The 11,626-nt window shown below is 36.2% G+C and overlaps 2 protein-coding genes across 2 annotated transcripts; one reads left to right on the forward strand and one right to left on the reverse strand.

The window, feature by feature from the left end:
• The first annotated feature begins 2,650 nt into the window (after positions 1 to 2,650).
• On the forward strand, positions 2,651 to 4,758 carry LOC147525664 (proline-rich family protein). The gene is made up of 3 exons (XM_086557196.1): positions 2,651 to 2,884; positions 3,514 to 3,816; positions 4,301 to 4,758. Exons 2-3 carry the CDS (start codon positions 3,537 to 3,539, stop codon positions 4,552 to 4,554), a joined length of 534 nt encoding a protein of 177 aa, XP_086413322.1. The 5' UTR covers positions 2,651 to 2,884; positions 3,514 to 3,536; the 3' UTR covers positions 4,555 to 4,758.
• On the reverse strand, positions 4,300 to 10,799 carry LOC147525665 (uncharacterized). The gene is made up of 5 exons (XM_086580272.1): positions 7,296 to 10,799; positions 7,022 to 7,185; positions 6,522 to 6,927; positions 6,171 to 6,265; positions 4,300 to 6,067 (listed from the first exon to the last, which is right to left on the reverse strand). The coding sequence occupies exons 1-5, from the start codon at positions 7,626 to 7,628 to the stop codon at positions 5,869 to 5,871; spliced, it is 1,197 nt and encodes a 398-aa protein (XP_086436398.1). The 5' UTR covers positions 7,629 to 10,799; the 3' UTR covers positions 4,300 to 5,868.
• Between the last annotated feature and the right edge of the window lie 827 nt (positions 10,800 to 11,626).

The raw sequence follows: 11,626 nt of genomic DNA on the forward strand, positions 1-11,626 counted from the left end.
CATTTTCCATTTATTTATTTAGTTAAATTCTTAGATTCAATTATTTGTCTTTATTAAATTGAATAGATTTTTGCATGAGTACTTTCCATTTGAGTTTAAATAAGTAAAGTTTCAATCTTTATATCATGTCTTGTTTGAATTTGATTGGGAATGATAGCGTGATGATTCTCAGCTAAACATCCATTAGAGGGGGTTGAGAAGCCTTGATGAAAGCTTGATTCGTGTTAATGTTGAATAGTCATAATTTCCTTTCCACTCTAGAAATGATTAGTTCACCATGAGAATGGGTGTAATCGTTCACATGCTAGTTATGAATTAGTAGAAATGCCATGTGTAATTAGGGATTAGGAATAACCAGATTGTTCTGCGAAGCAGTTCAATTCGGATTACGACGATTCGTCATTAGTGGATTAAGTTGAGCTAAGGTGGAATCAATCCCCCTCTAACTCTTTATCATAGAATCGACGTAGTATTCCCATAGTTGTTTAAATAGTCGACTAGTTGCATCTTGTGGGTAGTTGCATCGTAGTCTAGTTATCATTTCGTAAATCTCGCATTAGACTTTAGTTAAGATTATTTATACGTAGAGAACATTACCATGCGGAAGAACTAGGAGTGGAACGAATCATCTACTCCACTATATCTCCATAGGATTGAGAGTAGAAATCGTTGATAATTTAGGCACGTAATAAAGTTTTAGTTTACTTACGTTTTGAGTTTTATCGTTCATTGCGTAGGTAAAATTCATCTTTTTATGTTTATCAGTAGGGCTTTCATTCCCTATAAATGTGCGCATCCACTGGTAAAATATGTTGTTAGACGCATTAAAAGTTCGAGATGTGTGTATAATGCAATCTCATCACGACAAATGAACTGGTTATATAGAATAGCTTGTCAGTTTGGATTCTGGAGCATGGAAATCTATCTAATAAAACAAGTTGGTGTGGGGCCTGCAAAGCCCCATCCGGCGGCTAACATTTCATTTCACAAGTTGTAACATGACACTTTCAAGTGAGCTCACGTAATGTGATGGTTAGCTAAAGGTTGTTGGGTGACACTGGATCAGACTTACAAGTCAACAAAGGCTGCTAGGTTTGGGCCTCTGGGGAAAAATTAATTGGGTTGATTGTTCATCGCCGGGCTATAGGCACAGGTAACCCCTAGTATGGAATGACACAAATAGGGCTGGCAATGGGTTGGATTAGTCCGGATATATATATATGCAAATCCAAAATCGATATGCTTTTCAACAATGCAAACCCAGAATCGGACCGGACTCGAACGGATATTCGAGTTAATTAAAAAACCAAACCGAACCGAAAAACTTTTTTTTTAATTTCAGATCTAATCCATTCCGAACCAATAACCTCAATTTGGATTGGTGAACCGAGTCTTCTATAATTGGATCCTAATTTGTGTTATATAAATATTAAATAATTTTTTTTACTAAACACAAACAAAGTACACAAAATCAAAAGACATAATAGATGATTTGAAATCCAGATTTGTAAGGGTGGATTTTCCTTTAGATAGAAACCATCTTTTTATTATGTAAAAAAAATATAATAATATTACATATGTCTTTCGCATATCTTATTTTGGAAATTTAAATGTTGCAATATTGCATAAGGTAATAGGAATAGGGTCGCGGTATTGACACCCCACTTTTTGGAATTGGCACCCCTCCATTAATCACATAAAAAAACACTCATGGCAAGAAGCTGTCACGAGATCGCACAATCCAAGACATCGGGTTGCCGTGAGATCCCATATCCCACGAAAGGTGGTTGCCGTGGGTCATTTATTTATTTAATAGCCACCGTAAAAAAAGTTAGTTGTCGCGAGATAGTTGTGTTCACTAAAATGGAATCTTTGTTTGTGTTAATTATCAAAAAAATTCTTCATTAATTTGATCATAAGTTTTTCTTATAGCATATGAAATATATTTGCTGCAAGATAGCAAAATTATGTCTCGATTGTACATTATTTTTATCAGGATTTTGGTGTTGTTCTTAGAGTGTATAAAGAAACTTTAAAGAAAAAAATGATGTATTCATATGTCGTGTGTGTTAAATACGCAAAATTTGAAGTGAAAAAAACCAAAAAACACAAAAAAAAAAAATTCCGCGGCAACTCCCTGCCGTGGGATATGGGATCTCGCAGTAACCTGATGCCGTGGATTGTGCGATCTCATGGCAATTGCCTACCATGGGATATGAGATCTCGCGGCAACTGCCTACTGTGGGATATAGGATCTCGCGACAAACTGATGTCGTAGAACTATCGGACATGTGGGGTGTAAAAAGACATATAAAAAATAACCATTATTATTTTACTTTTTGCTAAAAAAGTGCCAATCCCATAAAGTGGGGTGTCAATACCGTGCCCTATAGAAATATGTGGTAGAGGAAAATTAGAAAGAATAAGACTCAAAATTTTAAATGGAATTAGGCCCATAACAGTTCGATACATAATTAATCCAGAACCAATCTAATAGTAAGAGTCCGGTTCTGATTTTCAAGACCCACAGCGATCCAATATGCTAAGTACCTGTCCCATCCCAAGGTTTTGTACCGGATCGGGTATCGGTTCTTATCCGACCCATTGGCAGCTCCAGGGAATAAAAAAGTGAAGAGAACACGTGGAGAGCAAATAGGAGTGGGTGGATAAAGAGAGAGGTACACGTAATAAGAAATAAAACAAATATAGGAAAGGCGCGTTGAAAGAAATAACGCGTTTTGCACACGGTGAATGCGGGCATCTATTAAAAGGAACAAGTCACCATTCTTCATATTCTCAGATCAGATTACTTCTGTTTCATCCTCCTTCTCTATCTACATATTTTCTCTTGGAGGAAACCAACCAACCTACAGCCGTGAGTGAGGTAAAGAACATACGATTTTCATTCTGTTTGTTTCCTTCCTTCATTTGATTTCTTTTGGTTTCATGATAATATATACTTATACAGTATTATAGATCTTTTATAATAAAATAAAAAATAAACAATAATGTTTAGTGCCTATGGATCGCCTTTTGGTTTGATGTTTATATGTTGTCTCCATTTAGTTTAGGTACGGACACGGTTGTTTATTTATTTATTTTAGTCTCATCCTGCTTCTGAATTTGACAAATTGGTAAAATTAAGTGGTTTGAAAATGATTGGGTATGATACAAATTTGTATAAGTGCACCTGAATGTTGACAGGGGCGCCTATCTGCTACGGTGCTACCTATTGAACATATTAATAAATCTGAAAGACTGAAACATTACAAGAGAAAATTTTAAAACCTCGACCAAGGTACTCAGTAATACATCAAATGGAGTTAAAATCGGTTACAATGTCGAAACACCTATCCGCTTCATTACTTTATACTTAGGTCAGATAATATGCCTTATGTCTACTTACAATTCCAGGCTGTATCCCCTACTTCAAATGTTTGTATACCCTGTTTTTCAATTGATTTTTTATTATTGTATTTAAAATAGTGGTTAATTATTTATATGTTTGTGTAGCATCACTTTTACAACAAAGAGTAATGGGAGGTGGAAAGGACAAGCATGGTGAATCAGAGTCGAGCGACAAAGGCCTCTTCTCGAACCTCACTCAAGGACTAGCTGGAGCGCATTATCCTCAACAACATGGGGGTTACCCTCCGCAGCATGGATACCCTCCACAGCAAGGTTATCCTCCTCAGCACGGATACCCACCACAGCAAGGTTATCCTCCGCAGCAAGGCTACCCACCGGCTGGATATCCTCCCCAGCATGGATACCCACCAGCTGGTTATCCTGGTCCATCAGCTCCACCACATGGCGGTATGCAAATCTAACCATTCTAAATATCATTTTGCGTGTCTGTTGTTTCCTCTCCCTTTTATAGAAGCAATTGTCTATCAGATTCATAGAACTAGTAGCCAATTCGATTGTTACTTTGGAATATATGATCAAGCACAGCCCATATCCTTCTTTTATATGTACAAAATGACTTGTTTTTTTTTTGGAATCTGAACACAAGGTCTTCAAGCAGTTTTTAATAGACACCAATGTGTACTGGGTGTTTTGTGAAATGGCCTCCAGTTTGTTTGGTGCCTGGTTCTGAACCTCCTCTTACCATAGATTTATGATTGAAATAAAGCTCTGTCCATGATAGTTTGTCTTAGAATTCCCATAACTTGGACACTTGTAGTGCCAACAGTGATGGTCATAGTAATTAGATGGCTCAATTAGTCAGTTTGCTTTGACCTTTTTGTGAAATTGGTACCTCTGTGTTGGCAACTACTCATTCTTAAATCTCTTATAGGGGGACATGGCATAGGTGGAATGCTGGCTGGCGGTGCTGCCGCAGCCGCTGCCGCTTATGGAGCACACCAGATGACTCAGGGAAGTCATGGGGGAAGTCATGGGGCTCATAATATGGGATATGGTGCCTACGGCCGTGGTTCCCACGGATACGGGGGCAAATTCAAGCACCATGGAAAGTTCAAGCAGGGAAAGTTTGGCAAACATGGGAAGCATGGAAAGCATGGAGGGGGAAAGTTCAAGAAGTGGAAGTGATTGCGGTGTTTGAAACTAAACCTATTAGGTTTTGCTTCTATAATTTCCTTTCTGGTTTTGATATACTACTGATTTTACTTTTCTAAGAAGGCTCACAGAGTCCTTGTGGCCATGTGTGCTGGCGTTACTGCCTTGACTTATGTTACTTTATCATATATACTATGTTTTAATCAACATTAGATGTAAATACAAGGTTGTTCTTCACGTCTGTCTTTGTCTGCCTTAAAAACAGCATGTTCGTAGATGCATGTTTTTGTCACCTAAAAGGTCATAAGAAAATCTTCATCTGGTTTTGTCAGTTGTGTAGTTTTCTGGAAGCTGGTAACAGCCTTGACAAAATCATCTTGTCCGCTTTGTGTAGAAGGTTAAATTGAGAAATACATCTACAGGAGTTTAAATGGTGAATGATTTAGGCTTCCATTGGTGAGCTTTGAGCCGAGTATTGGGATTTAAGGTGGCTCAGGTGTGGTATATTATTACTTAATAGATATTGCATAAACCTGTCAATGCAAGGTGTGGTATGTACCTTTCTCCATAGATTTCACATTGACGCGAAGGGTAGAGTTAGTGGTAGGAAAGTTGTTGAACTTATTTCATGATTTCCATAATGTTTTGACTGTAGTTTTTCTTACTCCAAAGTCTCTGAAAACACTCTTTCGTGGCTTGTGCGGTTGCACCACATACTCTTGCTTTAAACAGTGCACCTCGACATTTCTTTGCCTTGATCAGCATTTATGATGATATTATGAAAACAATCTTGCATACCTAGGAAATAGAGTTCTTTCAAAAACAATTGAAAAGAAAGCAGATGAATTTTGATACTTCGATTCTAAGGTATTAGTTCCTATTTTAAAAATTCAGCTTGAGCATTCCATCAGTATCTCGTAGTGTTGTCATTTTTTTCCTTCGGTATTGATCTGGACAGCTTAATGTGCCTGACAACTTATGCTCCTTGCCTCCTTCCTAGTCAATAATGCACAAGAATGTTTTCCTCCAACATTGGATCTCATTCCAAACATACATTGTTTCTTCCAACGATTTCAAGCTTTCTCTACAGCAGTCATTACTCCCACTTGTTAAGCATAAAAAGAATGGAGCACTCACGATAAGACGAAGAATATATAGTCATTAGGCCTCTGCAATTCATAAAGTAACATCTGAGTGTCATGGTTCTTTCGGGTGTGACACTGAAACTGTGTGCAAGGATAATTAAGTTTTTTTGTTCATATTAAGACAAAATGGCCAACCCAACCGACAAATGCTCTAAGTATCTAAGAAATTAAGGGAACGACCCAACTCTGAAACTGTAAATTTTCAGAAAGCTTTCCTCGGCACAGAATTCTTCAATGGTCTCTTCTTTTTCCTTTCTTTCCCCTCAATGCCGACCTTTGTGTAGGCTATTTCCTGCTTTTTCACATCAGTGTTCCTACTCCCGGTCACCATCTTATAAGAAGCAGGAGGGAGATCACTCAGTTTCCCAAATTGCTCTGCGTAGAAGTTCCAAAGCTCTAGCCTGGCAAACAACAGTTTATAACTGATGCAATCATACCAAATAAAAATTGCAATACTGAGAGATATATTTTTTCTAGCTAATTAGGAGGTGGTAACTCACATACCAGTATGCCAGATATTGGAATGGAGCGTATTTTTTGTATATTTCATTGGCATCTTTGTTCACAGTCTTGGCACTGCATATTTCCCTTGCATGCACCTGTCCACAAGAATAAAAACTACGTACGGGAAAGTGGGTTTTTTACGAAATAGTGAAGAAAGATCGATTCCAAATAATGAAGACAAAAAAGCTCTCTCTCTCTCTCTCTCTCTCTCTCCTATATACACATACCATGTATATATCGTGATCCTTAAGACTTCGTTGGCAATATTTGAATGACAATGGATGTTCATTTAAACAAAAAAAAAGTAAAAAAGAAAAAGAAAATGTATATGATGATGATCAGCTGGCTAACCTGTTTAATGTGTCTGATAGTCTCAGTGTCCGCTGGGATCCTCTGGTAAAATCCCATACAAGTCAATACGTAAGAAGATGTGAAAGAGCCAATGCCTTTCACACTTTCCAGCATTATTGTCACAGTGTTATAATCCTGGTCGTCTTCAAAGTGAAGCTCGCCGCTCTCAATGCTCCTCACGAGCCTTACAATGGTTTCTGCTCTATAACCAAGATTGCAACGCTTTTCTAAGAACTCTTTTTTAACATTGGCCAACTCTTTGGACGTTGGAAAATCTCCCAATGACGACGTTTCTGCAGCTCCACGTTTTCTCTTGGCCTTCTGCTTAAAACCTTTCAACTCCAATTGGACGTCACACAAAGCTCTAGCCATATCTAAGGACCTCCCCCACCTACCGCAGTCCAATTAGCAGTTAAAAGTTAAAACCACAAAGCAAATATAATCACATAGCTAAGCTACCTTAGCTTATGTTAGTAGCATGTACGTACAATCAGACTCACCCACAATTACAAAGGAGGATAGACTTGACTATATCTTCAAATAGAGTTGGAGAACGAAAAATACGACCAAATCCTACTATCTTGGCCCCTGGATGAATCTCATGGAATTCACTGATATCATTTTCCTCTTTCTCAGATACCCTTAACATTCTACTGACTTGAGCCTGGAGATATATTAAATAAAAGAGATAAAAATATATTAGAACTACAACTGATCACTAGCTTGATAGATAGATACATATAGTCAATAATTAATTGATATATATACCAATACCAATAATACTTGTTTGTCTTGAGAGGAGATGAAATGTGTGCCAACAACTTGAACATGCAGATTAGAACTGTCATTGGAAGGTTGATATATTCGAACAACAACGGTCGTTGTGGAGCTGGATGAGAATAAACGGAAGGGTCTCTGCAGAGTCTTGGTTGCGGGATCCCAATGATTGGGAGCCATCATGAAGAATCCATGGCTGCATACTGCCTTTTCCAAATCAAATGTCAGTGAACTACTTCCAAGTAATAAATACAAAACGCAGCCGTCGTAAGGTGAACTCATTTCCTTTTCGTACATTCTACCTGTGCACCTATGAAAATGCTCTAGCATAAGTAAGAATCATGATTCAGCAATTATATCTTTTAAAATAAATAAAAGTTGAAATAATGGATCAAGCAACTACAGGAAAAAAGGAGCTTAAATGGCCAAGCGCAGAATTGTGAAAAGAACAAGCTAGGAGCAGCAGCGTACCGGGTAGCTTAGACTGAGGAGACCTGCTCTTGAATATTCGTTGAGATGAGAGATGGAACCCAAAAATCCACAGAGAGAGAGAGGACGTACATATATATATATGAAGAGCCTAAGACGATCTAAGAAGACGAATGAACAAAGTTTCTTTGGGTGTCTTGCTTGCATGCTTCGGTAGCAAGCAGTGCAATAAATTGCGCGCACTGGTCTCAAGTAATAATAACTACATTGATATTTGATCTCAATAACATTGATAAATCAGTTTCTAAAAGTAATATCAGCTTAGGAAAAAGGGAACTCTAGGAAAAACTAATCAGTACGTATTCCCATAAGAGATAATATATAACCATTTTTCCATGCATGTGGCCATCTAAATCTATTATTGCACAGTGGGCGAAAATGCTCATAAGTGATATTAGGAGGCCAAATCAGCAGTATTTTTAAGTGGGTACACAAAGTTAATTAAAAGTCATCACAGTATTTTAATTAATTGCGAGTCAATCCCTACTACAAATTACATTTGACGTTGGATTTGCTCAAGATTCTCTAGATGTTCTTCGGATACATATTATAAGAACAAAACAATTACACGCCCAATCTCTAAACCAATTCGCAATAACTACGAATCATTCAAACACAAAATTTGAATCTTAAAAAAAACAAGAAATTGGTCCCAAGGCCCAATTTCAATTCAAAACAACTCTAGAGGACATAGTTTTTTTTATAATCACTCACAAGGACAAATTTTCGGGTGAAAATAGCCCTGAAAACCAATTTTCGCGTGAAAATAACCCTCAAGGACAAATGGCCCGGATTTGCAATAAATATTTTTCGATTTTACCCTTTCTGTTATTTTACTATGAACAATGAGTGTTCATACCTTATGCTGATGTATGAACAATGATTGTTTATACCCAAATAGGTATGAACAATGATTGTTCATACTTCAATAAGTGTTCTTATTGATCATACATTATATTCAGGTATGAACATTGATTGTTCATACCCCAAATAGGCATGAACAATAATTGTTCATACCCTAATATATGTATGAACAATGACTGTTTATAGCTTATGTTGATCTATGAACAATGATTGTTCATACCCAAAATAGGTATGAACAATTATTTTTCATATATGAACAATTATTGTTCATACTCCAATAGTGTTCTTATTTATCATACATTATATTTAAGTATGAATACGTATTGTTCATATCTGTTTTTGGTATAAACATTTATTGTTCATATCTGCTTTGGGTTCATGTTTTTTTGTTGGTATGAACTCGTATTGTTCATACCTAAAGTAGGTATGAACAATCAATGTTCATATATGTTTTGGGTATAAACATTAATTGTTCATATATGTTTTGGGTATGAACGATAAATGTTCATATCTATTTTGGGTTCATGTTTTTTTTTGGGTATGAACATGGATTGTTCATGCCTAAAGAATCAATGTTCATATGTGTTTTGGGTATGAACATTTATTGTTCATATCTGTTTTGTTCATAGTCCAATAGGTATGAACACTCATTGTTCATAGCTAATGTTCATAATTAGGGGTATAAACAATGATTGTTCATATATGCTTTGGGTATGAACAGTTATTGTTAATATATGTTTTGGGTTCATGTTTTCATAGCCACAATCAATGTTCATAGCTGATGTTCAACATGGGTAGGTATGAACAATCAATGTCCATACCTATTATGGGTATGAACAATCAATGTTCATAACCGGATTGTTTCGGTTGGGTCGGGTCGTTTATTTTTTTTCTTCAGGGGTATACTTGACATTTCATCTACCCGAGCCGTTGTTATTTCGCATCAAGGGTAAACTTGAACTTTCAACCACCCGGTCCTTGTGAGTGATTAAAAGAAAAAGATGTCCTCTAGAGTTCCTTTTTGGGCTGATTTGTCCTCTAGAGTCGCTCTCTTTAAAAAAAAAACCTCTTCGACTTCAACTAGGAATCCTAAAAACCCAAAATACCTTCGACTACTATTAACCAAAAAAAATAAAACACACAAAGCCCAAACCGATGAGTTCTCAACCTCAAAAAAATTAAGAGTTCTCTCATTAACGAAGGAAGAGGAAGCAATTCGCCAGTTCATTGATTTGTAAGTTTTTGTAGTAATCTATTTTTTAACACCTATTTTTGGGTTTGAAATGTCTATTAATAAATATCGATCGACCTCTGGGTTTGAGATAATATTGCAAGTGAGACATCTAAGCAAGACAAAATCAGTGAGTTATCATTGTGATTGTATTTACCATGAATTTGGTGGTGCTTGCGTAAGTTGGTACTTCATCTTATTAGATGATTTAGCTCAATAATATTTTTAGAATTGTATTCAATTAGATTGTTGTCTTGATATTTCACCTGTATCAAAATACTGAAATGTACGAACTGAATGATTGAATGCCTTCCTTTTTTTAGTATGAGCAACCCTAAATCTTCTCATTTATTGAATTGAATATAGACTCCGGCCTCTTTTCAATACACAGTGAAACCATTTGTCTCACTGACTCCATTCTCTTTATTTTTAAGGTTAGGTTGCTCACAATCTTTTATTTTTTTTCCCCTTTTCCCTTTTTCTTATTGATTTACAGAGTTTTTGTTACTCAATTTTGAACTAATAGTACCATTTGACTGTTCCAAACAAGCTCAAATGTTGTTGACTGAATGGTTAGTTTGTTCACACAGAAAAAAATGGTAAAAAAGAGATGGGCTTTAGACGTTAATGGTTCGTGGTTAAATGGATTCATAAGGTAAATCCATAACTAATTCTCGATGAATGTTAACAATTGTAATCAGAAAGGTACACTATGAGAGCCGTCATCTTCTAAAACTTATATTTCTCTCATTCAAAAAGTGTAACAATTTCATTTCAAGTTTATTCTTGTTCTAGGCATTCAGATTGTATGGAATAGTGTAGTTATCTCACTCTTCTTCAAAGCCATCTAATTTGGTTTGCTAGATAATAAACGAAGGCATGGGCAAGACTCTGTGAAGTAGGTCTTTTGTGCAAATTGAAGGTACATAAACATTTTCAAACTTTTCCTTTTATCTGATAATGGTCCATGGTTCCATTGAATTAGGATTTGCAAGTACATTAAATTTACTTTTTAGGTACACTAATCTTGCTTTCACCATTAGGCGAGTGCTAAAGACACATGTGCATTTGGTTTTGGGGATGATATTTCACAGGAAAGGGATTCGAGCTAGAAATGGCCTGAAAGATTGAAAGTTGTTTATCAATCATTGGAAGCGCAAAGGTATAACCTCTTTAAGTTTAAACTGCATTTACTTGCTTTATTTGTTGTTTATATTGGACATCCATGGTGTTGTGCCTGCTTTCATTATAGTTCTTAAAAATGTCTATAAGGTCAATGAATCTTTTGGGTATGGGAGAAAGGAGAGGCTATCCAAGTTTTGGAGTGCTTGGATATGTGTCGTGATGAGGTACATTTAGTATATTATCTATAAATTTAGCTGCATGATATAATGCTATAGTTTTTTTTTTTTGGATAATATTGATATAATGATATGGTGAGATCATTGTGATGCCTTTGTGTTTAGTAGCTTTGGGGTAACCTAGAGAAATGAAACAGGGTCATCCCCTTTTTAGATTTTTATAGTTCATTGTTGTCCATGTTAGAGAAATACATGGAAGATTGAAGTGATGCATAACATATAATTTAACTTACTCATCTTTCCTTCTAAGTTAAAACCCATTAAAATGGAAAGAAAGAAAAGCCTGACGTGCAAAACATGTCATTGTTTGAAGTGTGACCTACAAAGCATGTAACTTAGAAGTGAGAGCAAATGAGATAGAAGTAAGTTATTTTTCATAAGCT

The sequence above is a fragment of the Coptis chinensis genome, chromosome 1 (assembly GCF_015680905.1).
Source record: "Coptis chinensis isolate HL-2020 chromosome 1, ASM1568090v1, whole genome shotgun sequence".
Classification (NCBI taxonomy): domain Eukaryota; kingdom Viridiplantae; phylum Streptophyta; class Magnoliopsida; order Ranunculales; family Ranunculaceae; genus Coptis; species Coptis chinensis.

What these genes read in the sequence shown, in the direction of transcription:
- LOC147525664 (XM_086557196.1), top strand. Translation starts at nt 3,537, where the DNA reads ATGGGAGGTGGAAAGGACAAGCATGGTGAATCAGAGTCGAGCGACAAA. An exon ending in ATCAGCTCCACCACATGGCG is followed by an intron (nt 3,817 to 4,300) that starts GTATGCAAATCT and finishes AATCTCTTATAG; the next exon opens with GGGGACATGGCATAGGTGGA.
- LOC147525665 (XM_086580272.1), bottom strand. Translation starts at nt 7,628, where the DNA reads ATGCTAGAGCATTTTCATAGGTGCACAGGTAGAATGTACGAAAAGGAA. An exon ending in CTATCAGACACATTAAACAG is followed by an intron (nt 6,266 to 6,521) that starts GTTAGCCAGCTG and finishes TCTTGTGGACAG; the next exon opens with GTGCATGCAAGGGAAATATG. An exon ending in TTCCAATATCTGGCATACTG is followed by an intron (nt 6,068 to 6,170) that starts GTATGTGAGTTA and finishes GTTGTTTGCCAG; the next exon opens with GCTAGAGCTTTGGAACTTCT.